Source organism: Lepus europaeus, chromosome 12 (assembly GCF_033115175.1).
Source record: "Lepus europaeus isolate LE1 chromosome 12, mLepTim1.pri, whole genome shotgun sequence".
In the NCBI taxonomy this organism is placed as follows: Eukaryota; Metazoa; Chordata; class Mammalia; order Lagomorpha; family Leporidae; genus Lepus; species Lepus europaeus.
Window position 1 is genome coordinate 2,169,324 of NC_084838.1, and position 22,575 is coordinate 2,191,898.

Here is a 22,575-nt window from a genome sequence, read left to right on the forward strand (position 1 = left end):
GGGCGCCGGGCCTACCTAGTTTTTGCATGCATGCACGCAGCCTGTCTTCAAGACTGGACACTCTGTTCTGCAGCTCATCGTAGTCAAAGGCGCCAATCTCCTCTTGCAGCTCGTTTAGCACTGACGTCAGATTCTGGACCTCCTCCTTAAACTGCAATACCAATTTGGCATCGGCCTTGTACTCTTCCAACACAGGGATCAAAGGCCTAAGTTCATCCATTTTCGCTTTAATCGCCTGCAAGGTTAAAATAAGCTGGGTTCAGTGCCATGCATGCAAGAACTGGTAAGGCCTGCCTGGCCGGCTCCTCCCACGGGCGGGGCTGTGCACCCCCGCGCCCCGCCCCGCCAGAAGGCGTAGGAATCAGTCCTCAGGACACGACGGGTTTGGGAAAGGTCTTTATTGTCAGAATGCAACATCAGTTACATGCGGTTAAATCATAGACAACACAGAGTTCTTTTTTTTTTTCTTCCTTTTTCAAAAACTGCACCGACAGGGCTCGGGCTACTCCTGGGATGCAGCTACGGCATGCAAGGGAGGATCCTGGTGGAATTCAAGCTTCCTTAGTGATATGGTGCTACGGACTGGAAAATTAGAGTAAAAATGCAAGGTGCAAAAAGCTGTCTGGCTCTCTCTCATGTTACAGGGGAGTGGGCTGCGTCTTCTGTCACTGTAGCATGAAAAAACTCTTTAAAGTTAGCCCTGCAAGCAAGAAAATGAGAAAGCGTTGAGGAGCTAGCTCGCTAGCCTGGCCACGCAGACGGCCTGAGACAAGCACTTTCACGGTCAGTTAAAAAAAAATCACACACGTTAATACTGGAGTTAGTCACGCAAGGGCAGGAGCCTGCCTCTGCTCCCCCACAGCCACGGCGCCCCTGTCTGGCCCTCAGAGGGACCCCGGCGTGGCCAGTCTGGCCCTGGGACACCCCGGGAGCTTAGAGGGGGTCTCCGGGCCACAGGGCAGGGAGGGCCGGCCCCTCTGGGAGCCAGAGACACAAGCGCCTTCCCATCAAGCCCGAGGGGCCCCAGGCTGAGCAGGCACGGGCAGGCCAGCGGCCGGCTGCTCCCACTCGGAGGCCTCGGGCTGGCCGGCATCTCACGGGTAACACAGACCGTATAACTTCATTAGTTTGCCGTTTCGTCTGTCTAATGCCTCGCTTTTAAAAGAAAATTAGTCCTCGCTGCATGCAGGGAGCAGATCAAAGAACAGCATTAGCATAAAAAGGAGGGGGGGCAAGCTCCTGAGGGGTCCACAGCGGGGGCCAGGCTGCTGTGTGGCTCCGGGCGCGCGCCGCCGGCCTGTGGGCCGCGCGTCTCAGCAGCACGCAACGGCATCTTAACCGAGGCGAGGCCGCGCGCACTTCTCCACGGAACCTTCTGGAAGCCGAGCAGCCGGCAGGGGTGCCGCCCCGGCTGCACGTTACGTGTGCACCGTTTCACGGCTTTAGCGCCCAGAGTTACCGGGAGCCGTGCACACTTCACCGCCCGCAAGGCGAGAGAGGCCCTGGGGTCCACGTCTCCACCCCCGCCCCAGTCCGTCCACAGCGTGCCTCGTCATGGAAGACCTGCCCTGAGTGATCCGTGCTCAGAGACGGCTCCGGCCAAGCGTGCTAACCCCTGGCTAGTGTGCCTTACCTGCAGGAGTGGGGCGGGAGACTCGGCCTGGGGAGCAGGGGCTGGGGGGCGCCGGCTCCCGACTCGCCCACTGAGGGCTCTCCTGCGTGCGAAGCTGCCACTCAAGCCTCCCCCCACCCCCCTCTTCAGGGTCCTTGGCCCAGCCAGGGCCCACCTGAGTCTCTTGGGTGGCAGGGCTCGGTGCGGGGCAAGAGCAATCCTGGCCATGTCCCCCCGGGGTTCCCAGGTCACTGCCGCTGCAGGGGACGGGACAGCACGAGGGGCCAAGCCTGGCTCTGGGGGGGGGGCAGCGGGAGGGGCGCACACACCTTGAACTGCCTGGCCAGGTGCTGCTTGTGGCTCTCCTCCACCTGCTTGAACTTGGACTCCAGCCCCTTCATCTGGTTCTCCATCTTCTCCACGTACTGCAGGTCTCTCTGCGTCCGCCTGTCCAACACCTCTATGGACTGCGACATGTTCTGCACCTGTGCAGAGGGTGACAGGCGCAAGGCAAGAGCTGCAGCGGTGCCCGGCTGGCTCAGCCGCCCGCCCGCCCCCACGCACGCACGCGCACACACACACATGCACGCACACACATGCGCACGGATGCACACACATGGATGCACACACACACACGGACATGCACAGACGCACGTGCACACACACACGGACACACACATGCACACACATGGATGCACACACGCACACGCACGGACGCACGCACATGCACACACACGCACGGACGCACGCACACGCACACGGACGCACGCGGCGAGCCACAAGGGCTCCATGCATTATTCACGAGCTCATCGGCAGCATCACACAGAGCAAATTGGTTCGGTAAACATCCTCTCTGCCATCTTGCCGAGCCTGACCTTGGGATCTGGGGTGCAGATGGGGGACATCCGGAGCTGGGGACCCTGGGGGGGCGGGGTCCTCTCCTGGTGTAATTGCCTGGCCCCACCCTCGGCCCCGCCCCCAGGTAGAAAGCGCCCTTCCCCCAGCCCTCCCTGGAAGGCTGCTGGCTGCCTGTGTGCAGGAGGAAGGAACCGGGAACGGCCCTCCCCACCTCCCGTCTCGCGTGCCATCCGTCACACGTGGCATCACGAGCGATCATGGCTCTGCAGATTCGCCGATCACGCCTGTGCCGGCGCAGCCGCACCGAGCCCAGCTCGAGACGGAGCGTCAACGCTCACCGGGGTTCAGACAGCTCAGGGGGACGGGCAGGTTCCCGGCACCCGCCGGCCGTGCACGCTTCCGGCTCGGGAGTGCAGCCGAGGACGGCAGCCGTGCGTGGGGGTCCTCTCCCCTGAACCCGACCCCGTGGCCAGGCAGGAGGACACCTCCCAGGCAACAAATCTCTTCTGGTTTTATTTATTTCTGCTGAATTTGAAAACCCTGTGCCGCGGGGGTCAGTGGGGCCGGGCTCGGCCTGGGTGGCCAGGCTGGGTGGGGGGTGGCGTGGCCCCCATCCCCTGCAGTCCAGCAAACAAAATGCAGCGCACAGCAGCCCGTGTGCCTGCAGGCAGTGTGCACAGATCCGGCTCAGACCCCAGTCTGGAAAGCACAACACGGGGACACGGTGGCTCTGCCCCCCGCCCCCGGACATTCCATCCACGGGAAAGGGGCCTGGGCCTGCTGTCTGCCTGCTCCCCCATCTCACTCTGTTGTTCTGAGTGCCCCAGGCACTCCTTTCCATTGGTTTCATTCACCCTCAAGGCCCAGCCTGAATGCTGCCTCCTCCAGGGAGGTTTCCTGGATGAGCCGGGCCAGACAGGGCCATGCACTACTATGGAACAAAATCACCCTGGCCCAAGGCTGAGCCGGAGCAAGCCACACGCTGGTGTCACTACCCAAGCCCAGGGCCAGGCCGTGAGCCTGCAGGCTGGGAAGACGGCCCCTCTGCCCACCCCTCCGGAGAGCAGTACCCAGGGACCACACACAGCTCGGCCTGCTTTTAGTTGCTGGAGGGGGAGAGGTTTTGAAGACTTGAATTTGTCAAGATCAAACTTCGACTCACAAGAGACAAACTCCGGGCCGGCTGCCTCCAGCCCAGGGCTCCAACCGCCACCCCAGCCTCCTGCCCCCAGGCGGCATCCTAGCCACAGCCCGTGCCTCCCACAGGCACTCAAGGGCCCCAAAGCTCCCGATGACACGGGCTGCCCGGTGCCCCACCCCCACCCAGGGTGCAGCAGGTGCGCAGGAGCAGGCCCACCCGCCCTCCAGGAAGGCCACACCTCCTCAGGGAAGGTTTCCCGCATCCCAAGCACCATGCATGGATTGTCGGCCGGGGGACCGCACTGAACAGCCTGGGCGAGGGGCAGCAAACCTGCCCACTGTCACCCAGCCAGGCCGGCCGACTCCCAGCTGGCCTGGCTCCGAGGCCTCAGGCCCACAGCCCCGCCCGCTCCCATGCAGGCTGGCACAGGGGTCTCAGAACAGGGGTTGGGGGTGAGGTGGGGGAGGGGTGGTGGCTCCCAGGACCGTCCTCCCCCACCTGGTGGGACTCTGAAGGCTCCGCCAGGAAGTAGCTCGCTGGCGGCCTCGGCCCGTGCACAGGGTTCCGGGGCGTCTCTGCTCTGCCCACGGGGGTGGGTGCCCGGTGTGTGCCTCGCCTGGCCGCTGAGAGCCAGGAACAGAAGGGCACTGGCCCCAGGCCAGCGGGAGAGGAGCTGAGGACAGCCCTGCCCGCTGGAATCCGGCGTGCCCGCCGTCGCCGTGGAAGATGGGCCTTTACATTTTTCAAGGCACAGGCAGAGGGAAAGCTCCGGGCCTTCGTCCCCAGGGCCTGGAGAGCTTTCTGGAAACTGTTTCCGCTCTCCTCCCCAAGGGCGCAGGGTCCAGGCCTGTGGTGGTCCCTGGGGGCTCTGCGCGCAGCCTCCCTCCACAGCTCTGAATAATTAACGGCTCAATCAGGCCTCCGGTCTCCTTTGGTCTGCTCCAGGCATCTCACTGTAACTCCTCTCAGCCGGCTTGCTCAGGGGGCAGGGGCCCCCCTCCCGGCCCTCACAGGTGCCTGAGCCCCCCGAGCCCCGCTGGGATGCCCGCAGGAGCAGGGTCTCACTGAGCCCCTTCCCGGTGGGCACGGGGGCACGGCCCAGCTGGTCACGTGGCGTCCTCAGGGCCGGCCGGAGCTGGAGGACCTGAACGCGTAGCTCGGCCCCTCCCTCTACCGCTGAGGGAGCTGTGCCCACCAGAGGGGGCTGCGTCCCGTCTCCCGACGGCAGCGGGTAGATCTGCCCCCTCCTCCCGGGCCACCTGGCCTCTTCAGCCATCCACCCACCCGTCCATCCGCCCGTCCACCCATCCACCTGCCCATTCATAAATATTTCTAGTGGGACCAGGCCAGGAGGGCTGCGGGATGGCCCCGCAGACCAGCGCAGCCGTGGTGCTGGGGTGGGCGTGCGGGCGCGCGCACACACTCTCACACGCACACGCACCGCACTCACCTTCTCCAGCAGCTGCCTCAGCTGCTTGGTGCGGGCGTCCCGTGAGCACATGGTCTGCTGGGGAGCCACCACCGTGCAGATGCACCTGCCTTCGCTGTCCTGGGCAGAGCTGTACACCTGCCAGCTCTCCTCGGGGCTGGTGGGCAGCACCTGGAGGGGGCAGGCGAGGTGAGGCAGGGGAGGGGGAGAAGGGAGACTGTGAGGCCGTGCACTAGGCACTGTATGAGGGGTGGTGGTGACCGTCCTCGTCTGGCCCAGGGGACAGGCACAAAGCAGGGCCCCAAAGACCTGGCCCCGGAGGCACCAACCGATGTCCAGGGCGGGAAGCAAATCAAAGAGGCGCAACTCTTTCAAAAACAATGTTTCAAATCTCAGCTTTAACTTGAAAGATGCCCGGAGTTCTAACATGGAGCCAATTGCTACATGGGAGGGATCAGAGTGCCCCCGGCCCGGTGCGAGCAGGGCAGGGCTGGCGACACCCAGCAGGCATGCAATTCAGAAATGAGATCCCCCCCTCCCTGGGAGGCCAGCAGGGCGGCTGGCACGGCAGCGGTGACACCGTCGTCGGCTCCAGCTGCCTCTCAGCCCAGAGCTGCAATGCCCCTGGGCCGCGGCAATCATCCTGCTGGCAGCCTAGCACAGACACCCACGTCCACTCCCCCGGCCATTTGGGGACGCCACCGAACCGTAGGGATGCATTGGCCATGCAGGGGCCACCCCAGCCCTGGTCACCAGGACCACAGAGAACCCAGAGCCGGCCCCTCCCCTGCAGTCCAGCTGGGGTGGTCCTGTTGGCCAGGCACGCAGGGCGGACCCCAAGAGCCCCCAGGAGTCCCTGAGCCCTGGCCGGCACACGCCCTGCACCCTCCTGCCGGCCCCGCAGGCTGCCCGCTGACTCCACCCATCACCTCCTCGCTATTCTTAGCTGGGGACGGGGAGAGCCTGGAGTAGCAAACATCTGATTTCATTCATTTCCCTGTCAGAGGCGCAGGTCCAGAGGCAGAGGACAAAGTCAGGCGGAAGGGCTAAGTCGCTCTTCCAACAGCAGGTGAGGGGGTCACACCAGCAGCCCCTCCCCAAGGAGCCCGAGCCCCTGGCGGCCGGGGGAGCCCAGGAGACTTGACCTTCACCTCTCCTCTCCTCTCCGCCAGGAGGGGAGCCCGCCTGGGCGGCTCCACCATCACCATCCCAACCAGCCATGCCCAGGGGGCGCTCCCCTGCCCCCAGACCCCCGCAGGGCAGGGCAAGCAGGCGGGGTGGGAGGGGTGATGGAAGGCAAAGCTGAGCGCGCGGCTCCCAGGGACCCCTGCACCCTCCTCCGAGGGGACCCCGGCCCACCGCCCAGGGCAGACGGGAAGGGCTGGGTGCCTGGGGACTTGGTCCCGGTCCGGCTTGTCCAAAGTAGGGCAGGCTCCGTGGCCCCACCAGGCTGGGGTCAGGGAGCGTCCGTGCCTCGCAGGGGCCCGTGACCTTGGGCAAGTCCCCAAGAGCCCAGCCCCAGTTTCCTAGCGCTTCAAGGAAAGAGTTTCTCTCGGAGAAGCCCCGGGACCTCCGAGCCCCCGGGCAGGCTCACCCCCGCCCCGCGAACGGCCACCGCGGGCCCGGCGCAGACGCGGAGGAAGCAGGGCGCGGCGGGCGCACTTACGCCGGTGCTGCGGTCCAGCGTCCCGCCGCGGGCGGCCGACAGCCGGGTGGTGTTGAGCCCCGCCAGCGAGGGCAGCGTCTGGGACATCCAGTTGGTGATCATGGCCATGGTGCTCAGCACAACCCCGATCTTCAGCAGCGGCACGGACATCGCGCCGGGTCCCCGCGCCCGCGCCGCACCGGCGCCGGCTCCGCGCCCGGACAGCCTTCAGGCGGCGGGCACCGCGGCGGGCAGGGGCGCCCGGCCGTGTCCCCGCGCCCCCTCCGCCCGCCGCCGCCGCGCGCCCGCCGCCGCCGCCCCGCGCGCCCCGGCCATCGCCGCGCCGCCCCCGGGCGCCGGGGAGCAAGGCGGGCAGGAAGCAGCCAGCGAGCGAACGAGCGAGCGAGCGAGCGAGGGAGACAGGGAGCCGCCGCCGGCCCGCGCCGCGCCCCGCGCCCTCCGCCGGGGACAGCAGCCCGGTTCTGAGCTCGGCGCGGGCTGCGCGCGGGGGCCGCGGCCGGGAGGCGGGGACACGGCCGGGCGGCGGCCGACGCAATCTGCCCAGGAAATGGGTGGGTTTTTCCTGCGCGCTCCGGCTCCCCGCCGCCCCCTGGCTGCTGGCGGCGAGGTCTGCAGACCACAGCCGACCGACGAGCTGGGCTCCGAGGGCGACCCGGCCTCTCCAGCCGCCCCTGGCCCGCCTGGCCGCCACCCACACCCCCGCGTCCCCAGGGGAGCGCTGGGCGGCGGCGCCAGGGATGGGGATGGGGGCCAAGTGAACGGCCGCCTGCTAGCCGGGCAGCCGCGGAGGTCAGCCGGCGCTGACCACGGCCCGGGGAGGCCGAGGGTGCGCCGGCCGCACGCGCCGAGGGGTGACGGGGCGAGCGCGCGGACGCAGCTGCGGGAGGTTTGGGGCTCAGGCGTGGGAGCCACGCCCGCGACTGGCGGCGACCGGGGGTCTGGCCGACAGGCCGGGCAGTCCGTGTCCCTACGGGCGCTGCCTTCCCGGGCTCCCGCGGGCCCGGCGTGCGGGGACCCCAGAAGCCTCACCCGGAAGGCCGGCCTGCCCAAGAAGCTGTGCCACTGAGCTCTGGGCAGCGCCGGAACCCCCAGGATCGCTCAGCGCCCGGGGCTGGAAAGGCAGCCAGCACATAAGCACCGCCTCCCTGGCGCCCGCCCACCACGGAGAGCAACTCGTGGGGCAGCCAAGCCGATCCCAGCCCGAGCGAGACCTGCTGGCCACGGCGGTGGCTCGGGTTTGTTTTTCTGATTAAGGCATGGCAACCCTCTGTGTGCGCGGCCAGCAGCTTCCAACTGCTGGGTGCGGGCGCCACCTCCCAGTGCCAGCTGGTACTGCAGCCCTGCTCGCAGCCTCCCCGCCCCCACCCCAGGCTGTCACCCCGGTGTGACCATCTGCCCGCCCCTCTCCTGACCAAGACTCAGGGACACAGCCCCGCCTGCCCAGCCCCCGACTCCTGCTCCCTGCAGGCGTCGGAGCTATGCTGCGACGACTTGAGCCCACCGCAGCACCAACCCTCGGTGCACCCCTGAGGTCATAGGTTATTTCACACCAGTAAGTGCGAGCCGTGGGGTACAGCCGGCTGCGAACCCCAGCACGGACGCCGCACCGAGACGGCACAGCAACACCTAGAAGCTTCCCTGTGAACTCAACAGCTGCCCTCGCGGGTCTCAGGAAGCGTGCAGAGCCCGGCCCGGCCCACGAGCCCTCCTGGAACCTGGCTTCCCCACCTGTGCGGGCGGGGGGGGGGGGGGTGTGCAGGAACCAGCTCGCCTGGGGAGAGGGGCAGGCGTCGTCACCGCTCCGGGCAGGAGACAAGATCGGCTCCTAACCAGCTTCGGGTTAGGCTCGCCGTCAGCCCTGCCCCGGCACTCTAGGCAGTGCCAGCCTGGCTGGGGCTGCCGACCCAGGGAACGCGGTGCGGGTTGTGTGCAAGGGTGAGGCAGGGCTGCTCACTGGCACTGCTGGTGCTGCGGGGCTCCTGGGGACAGGGCAGGGCCTGGAGAGAGGAAGCCCCCCCCACCCCGCCCCAGGTGCTTCTGCCGGGCTCCGTCCTGCTGGCAGCCGGGGAGGGGGGTGTACGGTGACCCCGCAGGCACGGCTGCAAAGCATTCCTTTGGAAGTGAGGTTCTGGGTTCCTGGCGTGGACCTTGCGGAACGTGAGCGGGGCCCTGGGACTCCCAGGGTCCCCGGGATGTCGGTGGGAGGGAGGGACACCCCCACGTCCTCGCCTCCTTGTTGGCCGATGCTTTGAGGCCCCTGCAGAGACGCACGGTTCTCACCAGCCCTGCGTGGGCTGTGTGACAGCTCAGCCCCCGAATGCGGGCCCTGCACCTAGCTGCCCATCTGCAGGGTGCTGCCCACACCTGCTGTTGCCTGGGAGATTCAAGCGAGTCGCCCCCCGCTGGCCCCTGTCCAGCGTGTGGACAGTGACCCAGGAGGCGACACTGCTGCCCTCAGTGCCTTCGGAAAGGGCCCGGGGCGCCCCCTAACCGTGGGCTGCTGCGGCCAAGGCCAAGGGCTCTGGATGGAAGGAGGAGGGATTGCCCGGGGAGGAATCTACATCTCGATTTCCACCAGACTCCCCGGAGCAAGGGGCTCGCTCTCATGGGCATCTCTGAGGAATCAGAACCCCACCGGCAGAGCAGGTGCTGGGCCCAGGACGCTCGGGGGCTCAGTGCCAGGCCTGATGTCACTTAATCCTTGCGGAGCCCACAGGGCGGAGCCACTGCCGACTCCAGGCGACTCGGCTGTCCAAGGTCACATGGCGGAGCAGACGGCTGCCAGACCAGGCCCCTCAACACAGCTGTCACGCGACCCCGGGGGTGGCCCGACGGAAGCCCCCGCCACCCAGCCAGCCACGCACAGTCCACAAGCCACACTGGCCTTCGGAAGGCATTCCCAAACCCTGGCTACCACATGCAGGGAGGAGGCGCATCGGCGCTGCCCTGGGCGACGCCTGGGTCACCTGCCGGGGCGGCCGGGTCTCTGTCCTCACGCCAGGCCCCCACGATCTCCGACCTCGGCAAACGGCACAAGCTCAGCACAACCAGAACGCTCTGGAAACCACAGCGGCTGTTAGGTGCCTGGGGAGGGTGCTCCCACCTCCAACACGGCCATCCCTACAGGGGACAGTGGGTGGGTGGCGCTGTCGGGGAGTCACCGAGTGCAGTCCACCACAACCACGCAGCCCCACTGGGAGAGGCCGCTGCCCGCGATGGACCCTGAAGGGGGAGGTGGAGGTGTCCTGCTGTGTGCAATGAGCTGGAGGGGGGTGAGGGAGCGGGAGAGAATCAGAGACAATCAGAGGGAGGAGACAGACAGTCAGAGGGAGGAGACAGAGAGAGGCAGAAGCAGAGACCGAGAGCCAGCACAGGGCTCCCTCATGAGTAACGGCTGCTCCCGTGTGCCTCTCGCTCGCTCTCTCTGCTGGAGCAAGAACGTCCTTGGGCAGGGAGGGGACCCGGAGGCCCGAGCGTTCCCTCCCAGCGGCCACGGCCGACCCTGGGGAGTCCCAGCCTGCGCCTTCCTGGCACCCCCGGCCCGGCTCCCTGCTCCTTGCCCTGCCTCCTGTGGCCCAGGTACCCACCGACACGGCCCGTGTAGGCTTGGCTGTGTGACGGCCGTCCCGGCCAGTGGAGGCCGGATGGCAGGGCCACGCTGGTCTCGGCTTCGCCCTTGCTCCCTGCTCTGCCAGGACAAAGCACATCCGGGGGGTGCTCCCTGCCTGGGCCCCCAGACGGGCAGGCACACAGGCCAGCACCACGGCTGCCCGCCACAGATAGCCTGTCGTGTGGGTGCAAGACGCAGCCTTGCCACGGAGCCAGCGAGGGCGGCTGACCCAGGGGCTGGTGTCCCCCGAGGCTAGGCCTTCTACCTCCCGCTCAGCCCCCCAGCGCCTCTGCGACGCTGCGTCCCCCCTAGAGTCCTGGCCCGTCACTCAGTCCCCACTCTCTGCCCTCCACGCCCCCCGCCTCTGCCCCCGCTGCTTCCATCAGCGCCCCCCCCCCTCGGTGGTGAGACACAGGGCTGGGTTCTTTGCAGGGAGGGGCACAGACGCCCTCCGCTGGGCTGAGCTGGGGTTTCGGGGGTGGGGGCTACACAGTGCTCCTGTTGCCCCCTCCCAAAACTGAGAAGGCAGCCTGGTCCATGGAGCAAATCCTGACGCGGATTAAAAGGGGGTGTCTGGGGAGGGTTTGGTGCCTGGCGGCTGAGATGCCTGCGTCCCACTCCGAGGGGCTCGGGGTCTGCACGCAGCGCCAGCTCCGATTCCCGCTGCCCGCTAATGCAGACCCCGGGAGGCAGGGATGATGGCTCCGGCACTCGGGTTCCTGCCACGCACGTGGGAGACTGCGTGGGGCTCCCGGCTTTGCTCTGGCACAGCCCCTGCTGTTGTGGGCCCCTGGGGAGTGAACCAGTGCACGAAAGACCTCGGTGTCTCTCAAGGAGATGGACTCTTAGGGGCTGGCGTTGTGGGCAGCGAGTTAAGCCACCGCCTGTGACGCCGGCATCCAGTACGAGCACAAGGTCGAGTCCCGGCTGCTCCACTTGCGCTCCAGCTCCCTGCTGATGACCCGGGCAAGCAGCGGAGGACGGCCCCAGTGCGTGGGCCCCTGCACCCATGTGGGAGACCCAGAAGAAGCTCCTGGCTCCTGGCTTCATGGCTGTAACAGTCCGGTCTGGGCCAGACCAAAGCCAGGAGCTTCTTCCGGGTCTCCCACGTGGGTGCAGGGACCCAAGCACTTGGGCCATCTTCTACTGCTTTCCCAGGCCATCAGCAGGGAGCTAGAGCAGAAGTGGAGCAGCCTGGACTCGAATCGGCGCCCGCATGGGATGCCAGCACCGAATTCGGTGGCTTTAACCCTCTGTGCCACGGTGCCGGGCCCTCAGGGACTTCCCCAGCGCCATCTCCCCAGGCTGGCTGCCGTCTCAAGACGGCGCCTCTTCCCCAGGCCCCTGCGCTGTGCTGTGCAGTCAGTGCCCTTCCCGGGGCCCTTCTCGGGGCTGCCTCAGCCAGGGCATCTGCGGCCGGGGGCTGGCACGGTGGGCGGGCGAGGCACAGGGACTCACGGCCGACCGTGGGAGGCAGTCTCGGCCTCCCAGGCCCCATTCTTTCTTCTGCCCCGGGGCCGAGCGCCGCTGAGGCCTTCTCAGAGGCTCGGGCTAGCGCCAAGGGGCCAGCAGGGAAACGCCTGTGGGGTGGGGTTGCCGCAGGTGACGGTCTCCATGGTGAGGGCTGCTCCCAGCCCTTCCCCGCGGGCACAGCCTGGGCCTGGCGCCTCTCTCGCTCACCGCGTGCTCCCTGGGACTCTCCCATCAGATTTTCAACGTCGTGGCCCTGTGCACAAGCAGGAGGCGCCTCAGCCCTCGCCCCCCACACCCTTTAGACCAGGGAAGCTACTGCCAGCAGCTGGCCGCCGATGCGTGCGCCGAAGCCGTTCCCCAGAAAGGAGTCGTGAGTGTGCCGGCGGCAGACGGAGCAGCACCTGCTCTGCCCAGTGGCCAGCCCTCCCCAGCCCAGTGCAAACCACGGAGCTGGGCGGCGGCACGGTGGGGGGAGCATCCTCGAACTGCTTCCCACTGCCTGGACCTCAGGGCCCCCAGTGCTCCCCACCGAGCCCCGCCGAGCACCCTCCCCGCTCTGGAACCAGCCTGCGTGGTTAGCAGCGGCCGCACCATGTGGTCACACAGTTAGCAAAACACAGGGACCCGGGGCCCTGTGCGCCTCACTGGCTGGGGTCTCCGGGACCCAAGAGACAGCACCCACCCCTCTCCCCTGGGGCTCCGTGACACCGAGCGGTTCTGCTTTCTCTACTTTTTACTTCTCTGTCTTAACAAGAACCTGAACTCAGGCGTCCCAGGTGTCAGACAGACCTGGGGCCGCGTCCCAGGCCGACTCGTCCTTTCTGGGCCTCCCAGGGCATGTCGCTTACCCCCCCCCCCCACTTCCATCTCCCCGCTTCGAGAATGAGGCTGGGGCTTGTGCCCCGGAAAGAGCCACGCTCCCTCCTGGCCTGGGGCTGTTTGCGCGGTGACACCTGGGACAGCACCAGCTGGCGCCCTCAGCTCTGCTGGGCTTGTTCTCCCTGTCGGGATCCGAACACTGCAGGGGCGAACACACTCCCCCTTCTCTCCCCCCACCTCCTGCCTGCACTGCCCGTCACGACCACACTGAGGTGGGTGAAGACTCCCGGCCGCCCCGGCCTCGCAGCCGGGAGTCGGTTCCCTCCCCGTGGGCCCCGTAGCTGCCTGAGCTTAGCCGGCAGCCCCATCTCACTTCACACAGCGATGCCGTCCCGGCACGGCCGGGATCTGAAGGTGGATTACCCTTCCTTCCGCCGTGGGATGGGACGCCAACAGCTGCCCCACGTGGGATTCTGCGGCTCGCAGCTCGTGCCTGCAGCTCCCCCAGCCCCACCCGGGGGACAGGCTGGGGTTCTGAGTTGGCTCAGGGCCACGGGTTGGGGTCTTCCTGTAGAGTGGCTGGGTGGGAAGGGAGGGGCAGATGTGGCAGGGTGACCTTCCCGGGACGCCCAGAGGCAACCCCTGCCCCCCGCATACCCTGCCCACACGTCCCCGAGGGCACAGGCTCCTGGAGCGGCTCCGTGGGCTCCAGGACGGGGTATATGGCAGTCACCCAGCACCCAAGTCTGTGCCCTCGGCTGGGACCTCGGGGAGCACCCAGGCCGCCACATGGCCAGGGGAGGGTGCACAAGGCTCAAGCACCCCTCCCCGCCCGGCACGTGCGTGCCAAGCAGGGACACGAGAGTCGGCGCCCGGTCTTCTCCCGGCCTCCTTCCCTCCCCCACCTTCCCACCTGGGATCCCTGCTCCCTGGGGATCCGGCTCCGCTCCAAAGCTTTCTCCGGGGCCGGCACTCACTCCTCCGCTCTCCTGTGCAGCACCTGGCCACTGAGACGGAGGGCCACGGCGGGGCCGCGGGTCGGCCCCGGGTGTCGGACGGCAAGGCGTCCTCGACGCTGCAGGCTGGGACTGGACAGGGTTCCGTCCAACCCGTGGGTGACCAGGAAAGGCTGGCGAGGGGCCGGGCGGCGGGACACAGGACGGGGGGCTGGGGGGAGCGCTTTGTCTCAACAGCAGCGGGAGCCGAGGCTCAGAGAGGGCAGCAGGCCTTCTCAAGGTCACCCACAGCGCCCAGAGGGACAGGAGCCACAGGGCGGGCGCCTGGGCCCGAGGTCCTGGCCTCAGACTGCCCCCCACCCCGTACCTTTCACGCCATCCTATACAAGGCCCGCCCCGCCTCCCCCAGGCCCGCCTCTGTGTTGTCACTCCTTTGCAATGCCAGCCTTTTGTCGGAACCCACAGAACAAGGCCGGGTCAAACGTCCTTCTGTCTGAGGACAGAGTTCACGGAGGCCCACGGCTTTGGGCCCGGTGGCCGTGGATCCACAGCTGGCGCCCGGCCCGCCCGGGGGGCTCGCCCCCACCCTCCCACCTGTCTGCCTGAATCCGGTAAGCAGTGCTGGTTAAGAGCAGGTGAAACCCAGCTCGTCCCACTGTCTCCAACCCAGGGACCTAACGCAGGGTGTGGCCGTGCGAAGTCTGCCTGCGGCGAGCGTGGAAGACGGATCCCAGGGAGCACAGCTGAAGCCGACAGGTGCTGTGTGTGCTCACAGGTGTGAGGGCGACGCACAGGACACTTGGCCGCCTAGCGCTCGGCACAGATAGGAACGAGCAGCTGAGACTCACAGCAGCCCGGCCCTGCACCCACCCCGACTCCCCAGCCCCGGCTCCGCCTGGGAGGTCACTGCCAAAGCCAGGAGTCACCCGGCCCGGCCCAGCCCCGGTGGGTTCAGACCAGGCGGCGGCAGCAGGGTGACCAGGCTCTCCAGAGCAGGCTGCCGAGAGAGCCGCTCCCCGGCCTGTTTGTAGGCACGGAGGGGAAGGGACTGGAGACATCCAGGCCAGCCAACCAGCCAGCCACCAGCAGCAGGCTTGACTCCAGAGATGGCCAGGGAGGGCAGAGGCGCAGGTGAGGGTGGGGCGGGACCTCCAGGGACCCAGCCAGGAGGGAAGCCCGCCTCCAGCTCACCCCCAGCAGAGGAGCCCCGGGAAACCTCAGTCCCCTTCCTGACCCGGGCAGGAGCTGACCAGGGTCCTGAAGTCAGGCAGCACCAGACCGTGAGGCTTGGGACGCAGGTGTGTGTGCCCCGGGGCTGCCCCAGCAGGTGGGCAGACACTCACCACCGAGACGGAGCCTGGACTGGAACCCCAAGTTTCTCCCCAGGACAGGGGGGCGTTTGCCAAGACACAAAAAGGAGAAGCATCGTGTGGCCGCAATGGTCACTAGGAAGGTCACTAGGGCCGGGCTGGAATGGTCCTTGGGTCAGGGACGGGCACCTCCGGGGCCGGCGAGGAGGCGTCGCCGTCCTGCTGCCGAGCTGTGCCCGGAAGCTCAGGCTGGGCTCCCAGGGCCGCCTGCAGCTCCTCGGGACCCGCTGGGCGCTTCTCTGCACGTGTGTGCGTGTGTGCACGCGTGTGTGTGCACGTGTGCCCGTGTGCTTGCATCTGTCCGTCCACTGCACGCCTGCCATCCATCGGCCAGACCGTGTGGGGTGGGGGTGGGGTGGGGGTGGGGCCGAGAGAACTTCCCTGCTGGAGGCCCCACACCGAGCCTCTCCTGGGGGGCCGGGGCGGGGGCGCGGCAGCCCCCTGTTGGGCTGAGAGTCTGGGGCAGGGAGAGACCAGGGACACTGGTTCCGGCATCTTCTCTCTGTGTCTACCTCCCTCCTTCTCTCTCCTTTGTCTCCTCTTATTCCGACATGGAGGGAGGCGGGGGTGGGGGGGACCAGGGCCTGGGCTGGGGGGGGGGGGGGTCTTGGGCTCATCTGCTTCCTGGACTTGGGGCTCGGAAGCGCCAGCCTCCCAGCCCGGAGCATGGCACAGTGGCACGGTGGAAAGGGCGTTTTAATGTCACCCCAGGCAGCCGGGCTCCGGAGACTGGCACACTCTTCCCAGCCCCGGGTGCGGTGCCGGCTCGACCCTCCCGCCGGGCAATCGCACACAGCCCTTCCCTCCGCCCAGACCTGCGGCTCCCAGATGCATTTTAAAATGGAGAACACCCGGCAAAGGCTGGCTCTGTGCTGAGCCGAGGCTCAGGAGACGACAAGCCCAGCGCACAAGTGCCGGGGTCCCCGCGGTGCACACAGCACAGCTGGGCTCCCAAGCCCTCCCCCAGGAAGCCGGTGCCGCCTGCCCCCAGGGGAACTCCGTGAACCCACCGGGGAAGGCTGGGCCCCCGCCGGGCTGTGTTGGGGTGAGAGAGTGAGACCTGGACCCCCAAAAAGCCTGGGGGCTCCCCGCGTGACACCAGCAGCCCCAGGCTGAACTTCTCAGCAGGGAGTGGGGGGCAGGGGAGGGAGGGGTCGGCGCGCCCCCTCCCTCGGCCCCAGGTCCACCCCCTCCCCAGCCCCCTTCCCCGGCGCTCCCCGACTTTGCCGCGCGCCCCGGCCCGGCCAGCGCCCGGCGGGGAAGAAAATGGCGTTGGGGTACGTACTTGGGTGAGTTCGGTGCCCATGAGGATGAGGAGGAGGAGGCTGAGCAGCTTCCGGGCCGGTGGCATGTCTCGCGGCCACCTCGGACGTCCTGGGTGCGGGCCTGGGTGCTGCCGGCCGGCGGCTGCGTGGACGCGGACGCGCTCCCGGCTCAGCACCCGGAGCAGGCGGCGCGCGGGCTGTGCTGCGCGGAGCCTCCGCTCTGCATATTTATCGCGTCCCGGTTCCGGCGCGGCTGCCTGCGGGGCTGGGCTGGGCTGGGCGGGGGCTGCGCCCTCCGCTCCCCGCGCGCACGGCTCCGGCGGCGGGAGGCGCGCCCTGCGGAGCTCGAACGCGCGCTCGGCGGCGCCGCCGGTGCCAAAAGTTTGCCCGCGAAGGGCGAGTGTGGGGGTGGCGCGGGAGGACCCGCGCGCCCGGCTCGCACGGGGAGGGGGCGGCGGCGGTGGCGGCGGCGGCGGCGGCGGCGGTGGTGGCCGGCCGGGAGGCGGGCAGCCCGGGACAGGATGTGACATCAAAAAGGCGGGGGAAATTGAACCGGGACAGAAGCTGCATCCTGGCCGGCGGAGAGGCCGGGAAGGCGTCCCAGGGCGGCGCAGGGGTGCAAACGCCGGGGACCCCAGGAGGGCCGGAAGGCGTCCTTGTCCGCACCGGTCAGGGAGGTCAGCGGAGGCTCAGCCAGGAAGGGCATCTCTGGGAGCAGGGAGTCGTGCCCAGGGCGTCTGTCCACAGCCACGGTTACCTGTGCCCTCAGCTAGGGCTGAGGCGAGAGCAGGCAGCAGGTGCTGCCCCCAGCACCCCAGGAAGGCGGTGGATGAGGGTCTGTGCGTGCACCTGGGCCATAGGGCTACCCTTGCTTGTCCGTCTGCTCCACGCTGTGGCACAGCTGCGCCAGCCCCAGGTGCCCTGCCTGTACCGTGGGCCCTGGGAGAGGACTCCCGGCAGGGCTGTGGGCTCCCGGGCTGGCCTCCAGGACCACGTGTTCCGTGTGCATTCTCCACCTGGGGGTCAGGCTCCCGGCCCCTGGTCTCTGGGAGGGCCGCTGTGCAGTGGAGGCTTGGCAGCTCTCTGCCTTTTCCTCTCCATTTATCCTTTAGAAAATCAACTCTGTCCCAACTGTCCGACAGCAGGCGGCTGCAGGCCCAGCCATGAGAGGGCAGAGCGGCCAGCAAGGCCACGGCTGGCTCTCCTGTGTCACCAAAAGGGGCACGGGAGCTCGGGGCAGTGGAGGACGGGGACAACTTTCCCAGGCCACCCAGGCAGCCCCGGGGCCACGCGCCAACTCCTGCCCCTCCCCCCAGACCCCCGGGCCCTGGTGCAGGAGCTGGGTGTCGCACCTTGAGAAGAGAAGATGGAGATGGGTCCTGGCCTTTGTTCTTTGAGACGTGTCCCGGAGCCCAGGGGGCAGAGCTACGGGCTGGGTCAGGGTGCGCTCCCGCCCTCACCCCTGCGGGCGCTGGTCAGAGAAGGTTCCGGAGTGTCTGAGATGCGGGCGAGATTGAGGGTCTTGTTCTCCCTGCCCCCTCCCCTGTGTTCTGTTGACCCAGGAGCATCCGGTTTTGTCTAAGAAAGAACAACTGACACTGGAGGGGCTGCCAGGGCCTGGGGAGACCCCGGCATTTGGAGCTGGGGGCTGAGTCGTGTCCCCACTCCCAGGCACTGGCCTCCCGGCCTCGGTTTCCGTCCGTGCAATGGGAGCGAATGGGGCTGCGTCACAGAGACCACGCAGGGATAGGAGGCGGCTCCTGGAGGGCAGCGGCGCCCAGCCCGGGTTCCCGTCCGGAAGGGGTCACAGCAGGTGGTCAGGGGCAGGCTGCGCCCCCGGGCTGGGCCGGTTTGTTTCTGTGGCTGAGCTGCTCAGTGGACTGGCGTCCGGGATCCAATTTTAGCAAGAATTGTTTTTATTTTTAAGATTATGTAACCACATGACCCAGAAAGTCCCCTTCGGGTGTCTGCTCCAGGCTGTTGGGGACGGCGACAGCACAGCAGCCCGGTTCACAGCATCTGCGGCCTGGGGCAGCCGGGGGCCTCCGTGCCTCCGTGCGGGGGCTGGCAGCCCAGGAAGAGCCGAGCACCCGAGACCTCTGCTCCGGGGCGGGCCCCAGGGGCCTGGCGCTCAGCGGAACTAGCCGGGGGCGGAAGCACAAAATGCACTTGCAGGGGCCGGGCTGTGGCATCGCCGGTAAAGCCGCCGCCTGCAGTGCCGGCATCCCATATGGGCACCAGTTCGAGTCCCGGCTGCTCCTCTTCTCATCCAGCTCTCTGCCACGGCCTGGGAAAGCAGTAGAAGATGGCCCAGGTCCTTGGGCCCCTGCACCCGTGTGGGAGACCTGGAAGAAGCCACTGGCTCCTGGCTTTGGATCAGGCCAGCTCCAGCCACTGTGGCCATCTGGGGAGTGAACCAGCGATGGAAGACCTCTCTCTCTCTCTCTCTCTCTCTCTCTCTCTCTCTCTGTTTCCCTCTCTCTCTCTCTTTCTCTCTAGCTCTGTTTCTCAAGTAAATAATACATTTTTAAAACTGCACCTACAGGAGAGACTGGAGGAGTCAGCTCACAGAGGCGGGGTGGGGAGAGGTTATCGGGGTCTCCGGGGCAGGGCTGGGGTTGCACGTGGGGTGCAGGTTTGTGTCGGAGTCGTGCAAAAGCTTTGGAAACAGTGGCGATGGTTGTAGACGGCAATGAGTGTCGCTAAAGCCCCGGACTGTGTGTGTCAAGTGGTTGAAATGGCAAAGCTCCTGTGGCTTATGCTGGACTCCCCCCATCAGTTAAAGCTGCTGTCCGCACGCTGTTGAATCGTGCACGCGGAATGGGTGACGTGTGTGCGATGTGAATTGTATCTCAGTAAAGCTGCTTTCAAAGACTTACAGATTCTGGGGTGGCCAGAGCACCTGGGGTCTGATGCCGGCTGTGGCTCCCAGCTCCGGCTTCCTGGGGATGCACACCCTGGGAGGCAGCAGGTGACGGCTCCCAGGACTGGGTTCCTGGCTCCTGGCTTCAGCCCAGCCCCAGCCAGGGCGGGCCTCCGGGGAGGGAAGCAGAGGAAGGGAGTGTGTGTCTGTCACACAGAAACCTGTTTTAAATTCCAGACTCACTGCTGTGTCTCTTTAAAAAAATGCAACCTGGAGATGGCAATGAGAACAGGAAAAGCGCTCCGGGAGTGGCTGAGTGGACCCTGGTGGTCGGGTCGTGGCCGTTCCGTGCCCGAGGTCAGGGGAAGCAGGGTGGCCGAGGCAGGACAGGGGCCCCGAGGCCAGACGGCTGGGCTGGGTCCGGCGCTGCCTCGGGTAAGTCCCCTTCTCTGCACCCCACCCAGCTCCGGAACGGCCCAGGACAGGGCTCAGCGAGGGGGGAGGGAGCCTCGGAGGCTGAGCCCCCAGCATCTTGCCCGGCGCGTGGCGCTGGCGGGAAACAAATAGGAAAGCCGAGCGAACACCCGTGTGCCAGGCTGAGCTCGCGCCGTGTGCCCCGCCGCCCCCAGGACGCCCTGCCCGGGGTGCTGAGTCGCTTCCAGAGGACGGCCAGGCGCTGGCAGGGCTCGAGGGCTGGCGCGTCGCCGCTGTGCCGTGTGGCTCGGGGAAAAGCCTGTGCTCTGCGCAGACGCAGTGCCCCCCCCGCCGTGTGTCCCACCCTGGACGCGTGGGCTCTGCCATGTCAGCTGGTGCGTCCAGGGCCGGCTCTCTGAGGGTCTCCGAGCTCTCCTCTGCCCGCCGGGGCTGTGACCACCGACATCACGCTATCTGCTGGACCTCAGCGCGGGGAGGGGCCCCTGTCGGCAGCCCAGACCCCCGGCTCTGACCGCGTGGGCCGCGTGGGCTTCCTCCTCCTCACGGACCCTTCCTCGGGGTTCCCGTTAATGTCACCTTCTCCGGAGTCTACAGGGCTGGTGTCTGCTCCGGGAAGGCCTCTGGCCTTGGCAGAGCGGAGCCCACCTGCGGGCGTCCCTCACTGATGGCCTGGGTGGGCTGAGCCCCCGGCACCAGCACGCCTCACTGCCCCCTCCCCACCCCTCCAGCTTCCGCGCCTTCCTGGGGCCCCATGCAGAGCTGCCCGAGCCAGCAGGTGCCACTGTGTCTGCGGCTGGCACAGCAGGGCCGGACGTGCACCCCTCCCCGCGCCCCGCCACGCTGTCTTCCAGGTGGACCCGAGGCCGGCGCACCTGGAGGCAGCAGCTCTCCCGCCGAGGCCTCTCCTCGGGACGCCAGCAAATCAATGAGCTCGGCGCTCCTTGCTTCTGCCGCTGGGCCTCACTGGAGTGTGACAGGGCGTTGCCAAGGCAACAGCACCTCCGCTCCCCATCCTCGGCGAATTTCCCAGCAAATGGGGCCCGAAGCCCACACGTGTGCTGTGCTCAGCGCCTTCAGGAGCCAGCCGCGCCCCTGCTTCCTTCTCAGGCCCCCCCCCCCCCCGTTCTCCTTCCCCCCACCCCGGGGGGCCGGTCGTCCCCGCTGAACTGGATGTGGGGCGTGACCGGGGGTTACTGGTAGCAGCAGGGGCTGTGCTGGGGCCTGGACAGAGCAGGCAGGGCCTTGACAGCTGGGAGACACCTGCTGATTTCAGGGGGCCAAGTAGGGAAATGACGCTCTGGGGCCTTGGTGGGGGTCACGTGAGTGACCACACAGCTTGGTCCTGGTGGGCTGGGTGCCTGGAGCCAGTGCAGAAATGGGAGGGGCTGGAATGTTCTCTGAGAGTGAGCAGGAGCTGGATGTGCTGGCGGGTGGGGAACGGGGCACTGAGGCAGCTGCAGATACACTGGTTTGAGGCTCCAGGGAGGGTGGGAGCCTCGGGGGGGGGGTGTCCCGGCAGGGGGCCTGCCAGGGCCTGTGCCGACCAAGGCAGGGCCGCAGGCGAAGGGGGCCCATGGGCTCCCCTGCAGGCATGCCTTCCTGAGATGCAGGGTGGCCCCGGCCGTGGGCTGCCCACCCTCCCAGGTGAGAAGCCGGACCTCAGGTGGGAGCCCAGCCCGAGCCAGGGCCCTGGGGCAGCTCATGGAAAGGGAGGACCAATGCCGACATCCCTTGGAGGGGCCGGGAGGGGGCTCTAGGTCCCAGGCAGCGGCCTGGACTTTGTTATCCAGAGCCAGCCTGGACCCCCGTGGAGCCTCCCTGACGGTTGGGCTCCTACTCAGGCCCTGAGCTTTGCCCCAAGCCCCCCGAGACCTCCACCAAAGGCTCAGAGGATCCTCGGGTGGATCCCATTGTCAGGTGGTGGGGGAGGGGACCTGGGCTGACACTGGGGACACTCACACGCGTGTGCCTGACGTGCACCCCCTGTGTACACGTTTCCCCCATGCTGCGTCCGGCTTCTCAGAGATGGAGCTCAGCACAGCGGGTCCCCCGTGGCCGGGTCCCAGCAGCCCGTCCTCCCCGCTGTGCCGCCCTGCCCCAAGGATCCTGCTTGGCTCTGATCTCCCCTTGTCCCTCCCCAGATCCCACTCTTGCAGCCAGGAGCCATCAGGGGACAGGAGCGCCCATGACAGAGCTGCCACCCATGGGCGGTCGCCTTGTGCAGGGCCTGATGCCGAAACACCCTTCAAGCCGCGCTCTCTCTGCCCTGGGTGGGCACTGCTGGCCCGAGCTTGCCTGGAGGTGGCAGGAGCCGCCTTTGAGATCGGCACCTCCCCTACCCGGGCTGCCCTGCCTCTGCTCCAAAGCGGGGGTCTCGCTGAACCCCCTACGGCGCACCTCTGCAGAGAGCGGCTCAGCGGCCTGAAGCGTCCCCAGGGTGTCGCTCAAGACAGAAGCCTAAAGCAAACGGAAGGGCTGCGCACTCCAGCCATGGTGCTTGCTCCGGGAAGAAAGGGCACAGCAAAATAAGACGTCCCAGCGTCTTCGCCTGCTGTCCGGGAGATGCCCCCGGGGGTCCTCTCCGGGCTGCTGCCCTCCCGGTCCGTCACTGTCTCTGTTCTGATGGGTGGGCTCAGCACCCATGGGAGTGGCGGGAAGTTAGGTGAACACGGGGCTCAGGGAGCCGTGAGCCCATCTCCTGCCCCCTCTGTGGATGCTTAGAGGGCTCGGGAGCCAGACTCGAGTGGGACACTGGCGCCTTGTCAACAGGCCACTTGTTCCCACCCCCCCATCCCAAAAAGGCCTCTGGCATCGCTGGGGGACCCCAGGGGCTTGGCTCGCCAGAGCCTAACTCACTAGCTGGACACACGGACGTCTGGAGGCAAAGGCCTGACCCGCCCTCTACCCGGTCACCGTCTCCTGTGATGGGGCTTCCCGGGACCCACCCCGTGGAGCGGCAGGGAGGGAAGCAGGGAGCCATGGTCCTGTTCCCCCAGCACCCTCCTCCTTGTGAGGGTCTCCTGGGACACGCAGGTGTCCTGGGGGAGGGGTGGTGCAGGGATACCGGCGGGTGGGGGG

The 22,575-nt window shown here is 67.5% G+C and overlaps 1 protein-coding gene across 2 annotated transcripts in view; it reads right to left on the reverse strand.

Annotated features, from left to right (window-relative positions):
• OLFM1 (olfactomedin 1) overlaps positions 1 to 16,352 on the reverse strand; it is a 29,496-nt gene extending 13,144 nt beyond the window's left edge. Inside the window, exons 1-4 of one of the 2 annotated variants that reach the window (XM_062207284.1) lie at positions 16,220 to 16,352; positions 5,062 to 5,211; positions 1,942 to 2,097; positions 16 to 235 (exon numbers count right to left, since the gene is read on the reverse strand). In XM_062207284.1, the coding sequence (XP_062063268.1) occupies positions 16 to 235; positions 1,942 to 2,097; positions 5,062 to 5,211; positions 16,220 to 16,285 (592 nt within the window). In that variant the 5' untranslated portion in view covers positions 16,286 to 16,352. Of the gene's footprint in view, positions 1 to 15; positions 236 to 1,941; positions 2,098 to 5,061; positions 5,212 to 6,706; positions 6,896 to 16,219 lie in introns of those variants that run through there. The other variant, XM_062207283.1, reaches the window with a different exon arrangement.
• Positions 16,353 to 22,575: the final 6,223 nt, after the last annotated feature.